General features: G+C 31.3%; 1 protein-coding gene across 4 annotated transcripts in view; it reads left to right on the forward strand.

Moving 5' to 3' along the window:
• The window catches only part of LOC139518809 (insulin gene enhancer protein ISL-1-like), a 34,978-nt gene extending 26,609 nt beyond the window's left edge, over positions 1–8,369 (forward strand). For 2 of the 4 annotated variants that reach the window (XM_071310395.1, XM_071310394.1), the window contains exons 4-6: positions 3,293–3,579; positions 6,557–6,844; positions 7,525–8,369. In XM_071310395.1, the coding sequence (XP_071166496.1) occupies positions 3,293–3,579; positions 6,557–6,814 (545 nt within the window). In that variant the 3' untranslated portion in view covers positions 6,815–6,844; positions 7,525–8,369. The remainder of the gene's footprint in view (positions 1–3,292; positions 3,580–6,556; positions 6,845–7,524) is intronic. The other 2 variants (XM_071310393.1, XM_071310392.1) reach the window with 1 other exon arrangement.
• Positions 8,370–12,984: the final 4,615 nt, after the last annotated feature.

Consider the following 12,984-nt stretch of genomic DNA (forward strand, 5'->3'; position numbering starts at 1 on the left):
CTGCTTAGTGTATATTCATATTGCTTTTAATTGCAGGAAGCTGATTATTGACCTATATTGTTAAATTATGCTTGCTGGTATATCGTTTGAACCCATAGGGATATTTTTGTTTTCAAATCTAAAATCTACATATTCAATAATGCTAATAATTGCTTGAAATCAATGCCCCAGTTCTGCGACTTATCTCGTATTGTAATTTTGTGCAAAAAAAAAAACATGAATGAAAAATATGCATCCAATTAAAGTGGAGTAAATTATTAGGAAAAGAAATTTATTTTGCATTTGAAAACAGGAAATACTAAACTTCTTCATAAAAAAAACCCAGCGAGGGCATTAATTATCTGAAATTTTCCTCGGTTCTGTTAACATGTTGAAATAATGATTATAATTTACTTATCTGATAAATCTGCGTGTTTGGATATTGGTAGGTTGGATTGTTTATACCATGTAATTATAAACAAGATCGAGAGAATTAGAAAACAGGATAAGACAAAACCTGGAAATCTTTAGAGTTCTTTCGTAACTATCATTTACAGTGCAGTTTTGCAGACAACCCTTCTTGTGATGAGCACGTTTTTATAAACAGTCGTCTACTTCCGTTTACTTTTTTTGTTTGTATTTTCACATATGCATGCACGTTTCCAGTTTCGTTGTTTGAATACATTATCAAATATTCACAATGACACTATCTTGGGTTTATACTATTTCAAATTATTGTACTCCATTTGGGGACCAAACTATTTGTTATTCTTGGAAGGAGGGGGCTGGAAATTTGCAGAAGATTGACCTCGACATGCAAGAAGAGAAAATAAATCAATCAAAAAGCAGCTCGGTTATTAATATCACGAGCCACAAATTTTAGGATTTTGCCTGAAATTTACTATAATGAATAGTATTTAAATTACATTCATACTAAATATGAATGATTGTTTCTAACTACAATTTAAATTAGAAGTGTGTACATCTTTCCTTACCCTCCCATCATTTCATTAGCTCCTAGATTTTAGAATATGATATTAATCCCTTATTTTAATAGAGAATTAAACCAATTCCTTATTAAAAATTTCCAATATGAAAGTCGTGTATAGTAGTGTTGACTTAACTGTTTGTGTTTATTTTTCGAATTACAAGTCCCTTCTCACGATATTTATCAATCATACTTGTTTATCTAATCATTTTCAAATTTTGACATGACGCTATCTTGTAAAGTCTTGCCACAAAATCATTTTTTTTTACCAATTATTGTTGTACTGAAGAAAAAAAATATGTATAATTTTTTTGAAGGAAACACTATAAGTTAAAATTTAATTTTTTGATACAAATTATGACTGACGACTTCTGTTGATAATTATGCGACATTTAGTACATATTGTTTGACAGGTGCGAAACATTACTGTCCAAATAAATCGCTCTAACATCTTGTAAACGCGAATAAGAACCGTGTACAGAGACCGTGCCGACTATTTTCCATTCCAGTCGGCATTTTACTAATGACTCTTTATTATTATCATTATCTATAATCGAATAATAATTAGTCCATGTTATGATAATTATCTTAACTTTTAAACTAGCAGCAATGTATACCGCCATCATTTGGTTTAAGACATAACTCCTTTTGTAAATTTTAGTCTATGCAGCGCACAATTATTTAGACATGTGTAATTAAAATTCAATCTTTCAGTTCAATATTTGCACATCAAATGTAAATATAAGAAATCATATTAGCTTTTAAAATCCCACCAGTACAGAAAGATTGATTAAATAAAAAAGAACAGGCCACACTATTTTTTTACTCCTGTTATTTTAAATGTAACTTTAGTTGAAAATATTAATTATTAAAACTCTATTTTGATAAACATCTAAGACTGTGTGAGATCATTGAGCAGAAAAAATAAATTATTTTTTTCTTGTTATAATTGTAGCAAGATTAATTTCTTTTCTCATCAAACCTAATTAATTGACACGGGATATTCTCTTTATAGGACTGGAATTAATTATTTTTAGAAAAAGGTTATCATACAATTACATTTTCCTAGTAAATTAAATTTTCTAAACAAAAACGAAGGATATTTTCATGGCCATTCGTTTTACAAAATGAGTTTATAATTTTGTCGTAAATTTTGTATTAATTTGAACGATTGATGCAACCCCATCTCAAGAATCAATTAACATCCATAATAGCCTCTCATCGGAATAAAATTGATATTAGAACTGATTTTTATCAAATACTTCCTATAACAATTGCTTAGAATTGGTAATGACTATTAGTTTTTATCAATTGGAAATAAATATCAATATAATTATTCAATTTCTTGGCTGTCTAATCAGAAAGACAATTATAGCCTACAAATCAAGATTGCAATTCGAGTGCACCAGAATTCATTTTTCATGGTTGAAAGTTCTGTTTCAGTTCTAAACGGATTAATTTGTGGTTATGATGAGAGTTTGTAAATTATTAAATACGGTGTTTAATTGTGTGATAAGCAAACACGAGACTCTATTCACATGAGACTACTGTGGATCCCTTGTTATAATTCATTGTAAAGTCAGCAACTAAAGTGATAAGTTTATGTTGAATAATAAATGAAGGAACGGAGAAGAGAAACTTGAAGAGAGAATAGATGCCATGTTTTGATGAGCTAAGGCAATTTATTGGAGATTGTTCGGTTTTCTACATTTTAGATTATCTCAATAATAATCTCAATCGGAAATATTTTCTAAACGAACAAACATAGAACATTTAGAATATATATTTAGAAAATAGAAATTAGAATAAGTCAGTCTAGATTCCAACATTTAATTTTGATTGCCTATCATCAAATATTCACAAAAAAATAATAAAATACAATACACGAATTATAGTTGTTTTTGCTGTCTCCCTATACCTATCTCAATTTTGCATGCCTACCCTAACACATGTCCTTGAGCACTATAATAAGCCAAGAACACTTCCCTGTGCTCAATTAAAAATGTTCATCAAATAATTTGGCCAGGAGGCAGGCAACATGTATATACTTTTCATTAAATTGTGTATGCAGTTGACCCGGTACTCACGAACTAGTATATTATTCATATTATTTCTCGAGTTTAAAAAGTTGAGCTTGAAATATTAAAACGATCTACAAACATTTAGTGGAGAACATTTGAATAATTTTTTTATGTTTTTTTCCCTGACGATCCAGGGTATTAATTGATCAACGTCCTATATGATTTTTATAATAGTTTTTTGCCCTTATCTTGTGAATTGTCAGTAATATTAGTTCATTGTATGTTAATTAATATTTATTTGCAGGTAGTAGAGATCATAACTCTCATTCAAATTCGAAAAACAGTGAATCAAGACGCAAGACAGACCAAAAACCGACACGTGTACGAACGGTCTTGAATGAAAAACAGCTGCATACACTTCGCACGTGCTACAATGCAAACCCACGTCCTGACGCATTAATGAAAGAACAACTAGTAGAAATGACAAATTTAAGCCCCCGGGTTATTAGAGTATGGTTCCAGAATAAGAGATGTAAAGATAAGAAAAGAAGTATTCTCATGAAACAAATGCAACAACAACAGCAAGACAAGGTACGGTTTAACCATTTATTTTAAAGGAGTACCAAGTTATTATTTTTTGGGGGGCAGCGGTAAACTTGAACCATTTAAGAAACGAAATGGAACAAGATTTAGCCGTTCAATTTCAAATGGTCAATAGTATGAACTGTCAATGACTGTATTAAACCTGAAAACCCATTCATTAATTTTTTTCACAACTAGCTGCACATATACGAAAAATAAAGATTATATCGCATATCTTTTAATTTGGTAACCTTTTTTAATCTGTTATTCCTTCAATAAAATAAAAGAAATAAATTGTAAATATTATACATATTACATTTTCTGTAATTCCAAATCTATATTTTTGAATATCTATTGACTTGAAATGCTGCAGATAAAACCTTTTTCACAATTGCTTTCACTGAAAAAGAATTGATTTTTATTCATCATCAAATTAGTCTAAACATTTAATTTCCGCTGAACACGGAGCTGTATTTTTCCAAATAATAATCACCTTTGCTAAAAAAAAAAGATGATTTAAAAATGAAATTATTGGAAATGTATAAATATTTCATCCTTCGGGTGCTGTAAAATGAAATCAAATATCAATGTTAAAATTTTATTAAGGCCGCTCTCATTCATACAAATTAATAAGCCGTAAGTTTTATTCATTTTTTATTGTCTGCGTTTTGGACAAATAAAAAAATAAAATTGATTGTTAAGAAACTCAGACTAAACCTGACGGCATTCATGGTATAATTGATATAATTTGATTCTTTCATGTCTCATTTTCTGATGCCTTTCGTCAGTATACATAAAATTGCAAAAATGCCGAATGCGATGCATTCACATTTTTATTTTTCTTATGTAAACTGTAATTGGCGTTCGGAAATTTGTATATTATTTTCTTATTTTGAATTGAAATGTAAAGTCATTTTCAAAGGTGTTTAATTCTTATTCAATGGACAAATTGATAGAATAAGAAATTTACCGTTACATTGCTTGCGGCATTTATGGTTATGTCGAACCGAAAGATATAGTGATAAAAACAACATCTTTGATACATTTCGCTCCTCCGTTATTAAGTGAAAATACCCGAAGGGTGTCGAAAATTTGTGCAGTCAATTTGTATTAAGCTAAGACTGTCCTATATATGTATAAAAGATTATGACAATACAATTTTCAAATGCATAAACTTTTACATGACGGGAGAATGGAAAAAGATAATTGTACTCAAATCGTTAAATTATATAATGTTCATCTGCGATTTAATCATCGATTGTCGTCAAAATCACTGCTTTGAAAGAACTCAAGTCAACGTAAGCAAGTTTGGTCAATGATTTAACATTTATGAAGATGATAAAATGCTTAAATTCATACTGAAGTGGAATTTCTAAACGATTTATCGACAAATGAATTGACGTTGGACTTAAACTGAAAAGCACATTGTCTGTGTTATTTTCAAGCTTGCCTTGGTCTGGTAAAGATTAGACAATCATTGTGGATGGTCTATTACAGAATAACAATGCTGTATTTATGAACAAACTCGGAACAATTGTCGATGTATTGATGTTTCTATACAATTTTCGCGCACTTGCACGTATGCGAGTTATTAGAATTTAATAACAACCTTTCGACATGGCGTTTTCATCGTCTGCTTTTATATGACAGCTAATTTCGTGTAGATTTTCTCTGATTATTAACGTTTGTAGCTATTTAATTTCCTTAGTTTTAAACAGCTTTTCACAAGTTGAAGACCCCCTTGTTCCGTTCCCTGCGGAAATTAAGAAAATTCTCAATTAGATTAGGACTTTTCTCCTTCATAATTACGAGCAAATTACAGTCCATATTACCATTTTATTACAAATAATTTCACTTGTCTTATCACGATATTTATGTCACGAAAACTAGTGATACAAACAGCTTCTTTGGTCAAATCAGTGTCACAGCCAAAACCTGGTTAACTATCGCGTGACATGAAAAGTTCGGGAAATCATGGGAGCATGGGAACCAGACGGGAATCGTAACTGAAGTAACCTAATCCCTTTGTATTTTGGTTATGTTTGAGGTTAATGGAGCCAAACAAGCCATTTATATCTATATGTTCAATTTTGCATTGGCAATATGAAAACAAGTCTGCTTCTGGGTTACATATGTTTTTATAAATGTGTGTGTTAAAGTATATAAATACGTGTTGTGGGGTACAAAAGATGAAGTATAGAATGGATAAGCTAGAACAAAGATAAAGAATAAAGAAACGTTAATACGGACGTTTTATTGTGACCTTCTCATAATTTCCATTGATAATCTCGCTTTTGGATTTATCACCAAAGTTTTTTTTTCAATATTTATCAAACCAAGGACGTTATGTCAAATAAGTAATTTTATGATCAAAACGAAATCAGCAATTTGATTCGGACATTATAGTAGTTCTGTGTATAAAAAAGAACGGATATCATCTCTGTGTGGTTTCCATATACTCTGATCCATAAGCAGCTTAACATTTAAAAATATGTCATGGTCGACATCATCTAAGCACCGAGACATGGATTGTGAACAAAAAGGGAGTTCTATTATTTACTGTTCTAAACAAACAAAATGACGAGATGTTTACCCACAGGATTACAGAGTTATGTCGAGTGTGCAGTTTACACAACCTTAGATATATCTTCTGCTTTTCATTAGTTACACAAATTTAAATCTGGTAAATCGAAAAGTACACAAATTCCATTTCGTCTCGTCAGACTTGTAGTCATAAAAAGGCGCTTGCATAATGAAAAGCGAATGACCCTATTTCCTGATGCTATTTGTGGTTTGCATTTATATCTCTAGTAAATATAACATATTAACACATATTTGCTTACAAAAGTATTGTCTCGTAGAATTTGACATACTTATTTATCATTTTAGAATTTACATATGCAAATATCACAGTTGTTTTGAATGATCCCTTGGCGTTTTATTTTTCAATTAAACAAATACGTTATGAAGTACCATTTTTTTTCAGAATGGAGGACGATTGCATGGTCCATTACAAGGAGTTCCGATGGTTGCTTCAAGTCCCGTTCGACACGAGAGTCCCATGCAAGTGAATCCAGTTGAAGTGCAAAGCTACCAACCTCCATGGCAAGCACTCAGCGATTTTGCAATGAAAAATGACATGGAACAACCCCCGTTTCAACAACTGGTGAGCTCCTTTGTCTATGACGTCACGCATGACGATGATGATGATGACGATCATGTCGTCTGCTATGATCAGTGTTGACCACGTGATTTATAATGACAACCCAACTAGGTAACTTGGCTGTTGTTCAGCTTCTGGGTTGCACTGTGTGGTCAAGTAAATGTAGTGGAATTTCAAACATCGTATCGTTTGAAATATAATTTGGCACAACTTGATCGCATAGACCAACATCCAGACACTGCTTTGCCAATTGCACGATCATTGCGCATGATTTGTTGTCATTATTATCATTGTGTTATAGTTTTGATTGCTATTGCATAAATCTTTTTGGTTTAGGACCATGCTTTTTTTCGTTTAAAAATTAGTAGCTTTAATACCAACAAACTTAAAACTGTCAAAGAGAAGAGATATTGACTCTTGAAAAAAGAAATAAATGGATAAGAATTATATGTAACTGTTTCAAGTTGTTAAAACGTAGAATTAGTGCAAAGACTCTACAATTTTACGTTGTTCAAATTTCTAGTTATATATTTCAAGCTTGATTTCTATTGTTTTGCAATTGTTAGTTAGTATTGATTGCTTTACATGTTGCTTTGTATTATCATGTTCAGTTCACTCATTTTTTATTTAAAAATTTGCTTTAAAATTATTTATACGAAAAAGAAAAAAAAATCTAATAATTTTATCAGCTAAATATAAAGTTCGGAGTATTTAAATCACATTTTTTTGTTAGTGATCATCACAACTTTTATTTAACTCAAGCACTATAATAACTTCTTTTCCTCTTCCAGATGAATTCATTTGACAATATGGATTCTGACAGTACCTCTTCGTATCACAACGATAATGCTGTATACAATGACAGTTACGTGTGGAGCCAGCCGGATCATGATAACGGACAATTTTCAGACTCGGACTACCATGAATCGGAAATGTCAAGTCCATTGAGTCAGTAATACGATGGAACTTTAGTGCGCGGAGGGACGATTCTCAATTCAGGGACAGTAATTACACAATCACACAATGGACTTGTGACTTTTCCGGAAGAAGCTGTGTTTTATTTCCGGTCTTTACAAAATGAAGATTTCTGTGCAGTAGACAATTTTTTGTTGTTGTGATTTTGTGGTAAAGTTTATTTAAGAAAATTTAAAATGTAAAAATAGATTACTTCTTGTTCAGTTGGTATAATCATGCTTGGTTGTCTTGGTATTTTTTTTTTCATTTAGAGATACACTGAAGTCTCTTAATATATTCAAAACAAATCTTTAAAATTTGGAAAGCATTTCTTTCTTGAAATTTGACTACCATGTAGTTGTTCACCTATTATCTGCTGGTCAAAATTTATATATGTTACCTTAAGTGATTCACATCTCGTTTCTTAAAAACGCTCTTCAAGATGCATTTAATTTCCACTTTTGTTTCTTTCTCAGCTGAGCTGAGAGATTTCACGTATATATACATTTCTTAATATATGTTGAGTCCACACAAAATCAAACGTTGTTAATCATTTTATTTGCTCATTTTTTGTGACTTTACACAAACAAGTTTAGTTATCGTATTGGATGGCAAATGTATGTTTTATGAAATTTTAATTTATTATTACTATTTATTAATAAATCTATCAAAATATCTTGTACTTGAGTTTTCCTATTAATTTATCAAGTTGTCGTTAGATAAGACTAAATGTCTATATACAGAGATGTATCCTTAATTCGGTATGACTGACTCGCACGAGATATACATATTAATTAAAATGCATTTTTCTGTAGGCTGCATTGCATTCATGACAAATGAATGCTCTGACCTTTTATTTTAAATTCCCTTGTTCCTTCAACTACAATATCAACTGACTTGTTTTTTTCTCTAAGATATAAACAAATGAAAAAGAACATTGCCTCTGCATAACGTGTCGTCTATTAAAACTTCCTTATATACACCATCTTTATGCATGGGGGTCTGGCTGGATATGAGGTTTAATTTTTCAGTGTTGATTTTCTATAACTTTTTGGCCTGTAATTTAGCACTCCATCATTTCTTATTATCTATTTATTTCATTTCTTTATTTTTTTCTATGATTCAGCATTCTGTAAATACCATTCCGACCCGCTTGTATACATAGCTAATATAGAAATTATTGAAAAGTTTAAGGTGATAAATACTTGAATGAACATGTAGATGGACCGTAACAAGACTCCATACCACAAGTATATAACAGGGAAAGATAGATACAAACACTGCGTTTTATCAATTTTATTCTGTTTGATCATCGTGAAACCTAAACAAAATGTAGATGGCTTTGCAATACATGAAAGAAAATTGTCTGAATATGATTCGTTTTTGTTTTCATTCCCCTAACACTTGTAAACAATTTGACTTCCTGGAGTGATGTCATCTTAAAAACGGATCGATTGACAACTGTAAAAGTTATTCGTGACAGACAAAGGTTGTACTATGGATGTAGTCTACCATGTTACAGTTCTGACTTGCTTGTTTGCTTGACACCAAAACCAGGGGAAAATTATGTTCAATATCATAAAAAGTCAATAATGAAATACATACAAATTTGACGGAAAATGTCAATCTTATACCACAACTTACAAACATAACAAAACAAGTTTGATCCACCTCGCCACATTTTCTTGTGCCTGACCTTAGCCAGGAATCTCGTCTGTGAAGTTGTCGTAAAAGATATCATAACTTGTTTCATTCATTTGGACAATTTGCTGTAGGTTGCCCTATATACAGATTGTTTTGTATCGTTCAGTTGCTTTCTAGTAGATTTATAACCCACACCTTTATTCTTGGTTTTAGTTATAAATAATGCAATAAAAAAGGCCAAAAACACAACGAATGAGGAGCTGCATCAGGGAATCATTAAAAACTGCAATAAAACATCTAAAATACAACACCTTATTATTGTGTATAACTTATAAGTATAAAAGATTGTAGACGAGAGGAACTATCAGACATTTTACAGTTCAGATAAGTTGGATTGAAACCTATCAACAATAACTAAGCAAAATATTCGTTTAAAAAGTCATCAACGATGGATTCAGTACAGCAGACACACCTTTAGTTTACATAAGACTCATCAGTGGCGCTCGAATCAAAACAGCTCGAAGGCTGAATCGGTTATGAAAGATCATTGTAAACCAAAAAACAAATGTGCTAAATCTGGCTAGGGCAGTTTATGCTTGAGGTAAAATAAAACTAGTGTTTCAGTAACCTATACAAATCAACGGAAATTGAATAACATTTAAGAAGCACTAACTTATCGAATAATTCAAAGGAAGAGTATAACCACCGTTTAAACAATGCCAATGTTGGAAATTATCTCTGCAGTAAGCGAGTGAGAGAGAGACATTAACCAATACATTAATATTTGTATGGCTATTTATTGGTCGTTCTGTGGTTATAAGTGCTTGTTTTAATATATAATATCATCATTAATAAAACATATGTTATTGTTTTGTCCCAATTAGCTGTCTTTTCTCTCTTCGTTGTCTTTGGATGGTTGTACGAATAGCACATTATATTAAAGAACATGCCTTCTGTTGCATATTTAACTCTTTTATTATCACCAATTATAGAGAGGGAAAATAAATCAAAAACATATGGTAAGAAAAGAAAATGTTAGTCTAACATATATCGTAAGTACAACATAAATGGTCATATATCTTACTGTGATATGCACTAAATACATAGACTTCATACAAAGTAACTATATATGTGGTAAGGGCTTTTCTAATTGTTGAAGGCCATATGGTGACCTATAATTGTTAATTTCTGTGTCATTTGGTATCTTGTGAAGAGTTGTCTCATTGGCAGTCCTACCATATCTTCTTTTTTATATTTGCTGATTTTAGCACATGTTTGAAATAAAATATTCTTTTGATAGTTACAGCTATATAAGGGAGGAGCATTTGGTATAATTAAAGGGATGCATATGGATTTTGGTAATCAAAAACTTCCATTCGTTGTATTTCGGAGATTTATTATAGTGGCCCTGGTAGGAACTGAAAGAAAAACAAGAATGTCTCCCAAGTACACGGATGCCCCACTCGCACTATCATTTTCTATGCTCAGTGGACCGTGAAATTGGGGTCAAAACTTTAATTTGGAATAAAAATTAGAAAGATCATATCATAGGGAACATGTGTACTAAGGGTCAAGTTGATTAGACTTCAACTTCTTCAAAAACTTCCTTGACCAAAAACTTTAACCTGACGCACAGACGAACGGACGCACAGACGGACGGACGGACGAACGGACGCACAGACGGACGAACGAACAGACGGACGGACGAATGTAGGCACAGACCAGAAAACATAATGCCCCTCTTCTATCGTAGGTGGGGCATAAAAATGGAATAAAAATAATCAAATAAATGTTCACATATGCTTGTAATTGGTGCAATCACTTCATCTGTTAACAATCTTGCATGCATTATTACAGCAGGCTCATGTCCAATAAACCTCGTGCCATAATACAATAGTGAACATCATCATATATGTATATATGCTATCTGAAAAAGTTGTGGAGATCAAGATCATACATATAAAAAAGCATGGAATATTTCACTTTATACATGTATATTCAAGAGATCAAAGATATTTTTTCTGAAAACAGCCTGAAAAAAAATATATAAATCATAATTTGGCAGTAAAATTCCTTTTTGCTGTCAAGTCTTTTAGACCAACATAACAGCCACGGCCCCTCTAATAGTATAATATATGTAAGTGAATTTAAATAAACCACTTATATAACCAATTAGAACAAACGTATAAAAGAGACACATTTATTAGAATAGAATTTAAATTGTCAAAAATGGACAGGATCATCAATAAGTTTCACTCCTTTTCATAAATATTACTTTTCATTAAATATCTATTTTCTTTAAATATTGATATGAAACGATCAAAATAAACAACTCTCGCAAATAAAAGTTTGTATACCAAGTTTACATAAAATCCGTCAACTTATTTAACAGTTAACTGTGTCAAGCTTAATAAATTGTATCGGAACAAATGATTTGATAATGTAAATATGGATGGTGAATCCGAGTCGTGTGTTCTGGGGAATAAGATCAAAGATTTAACTGCCAGATCGTGGGTAAACCAATATTTTGGTTATCACGGTAACAAATAATCATCACAAAACTGAAAGAACAGACAAACAATGAAAATATTTTGATTAATTGCTGACAGTAAGGATTAGAAATGACACGAAAAATTATCGATTTTGTAAATATTTGAAGAAAACATTGTATCAAGAATTAAATTTTCCATTGATTTCAACAAAAAATGTTATTGCCAAGTTGCATTAGCGCGTGTCGTAAAATGATACATAAAAGGCTTTATCTCTATAAAATTTTACTGTAAAACGTAATATTTTCTCTTTGAGTTCATTACATGTTCGTAGTGCGGAGGCATTTTCTGTTTTGATTGAGACATTAATCTGTAAAACGACAATATATCAATTTAGAACTGTATTCCAAATCTCTCAGTGGTACTAATTATCAAGACGACAAGGACCAGTTTATTTTGTAAAAAAATGATTCAGAGTCAGCATTTGTCCGCTATAATTTCTACCATTACCTGAAAACAGTTTCAATCGGAACTAATTGGTTTTTTAGTTAGTCAATATACGTCTTTAGTTTATAGTGTTGAGCTGAAGCAAACTTTTGACACATTAAAGTATTGAATTTCACACTAGGACGAAAATCCCAATTTCCTCCCTATTGTCTCTTCTGTTTCCGAACCATCGACTTTGAGTTACCTGCCAACAGATTTTTGTTTATCAGTTCGTTGTTCTTTAAATTCTTTTTATCTAAGTATTGATTATAAGTGCCATTATTTCTACATGAGTTGTTTTTTGATTTTCTTTTAGCGGTTTTCAAAGGAGGAATTTACGCTTAACCCAACCACAACCTTGGCTTGTTATCACAAAGACTTACAAATATTAACTGTATATTGTATAGTCCCTCCGGTTCTGTTTTCTAAATATTGTCTGGCTGAATAACTAATCTGTATCAAAACAAATCCTTCGAAACAAAAAGAGATAAGTCTTTGTAAAAATACAGGTGTCTTAGCATAAATGGTTGACATTTATAATTCAGTACCTTTAATCAACAAAGCTTTATCTGTTAAGAAAACTTGTGTCAGAACTATGAAAATCATTATAAAGATTTGCTTTCATATTTAGTTGTTAATTCTTTTGTTAACTCTCCATATAATAAGACCAAAATATTT

Source organism: Mytilus edulis, chromosome 4, assembly GCF_963676685.1.
Source record: "Mytilus edulis chromosome 4, xbMytEdul2.2, whole genome shotgun sequence".
Taxonomy (NCBI): domain Eukaryota; kingdom Metazoa; phylum Mollusca; class Bivalvia; order Mytilida; family Mytilidae; genus Mytilus; species Mytilus edulis.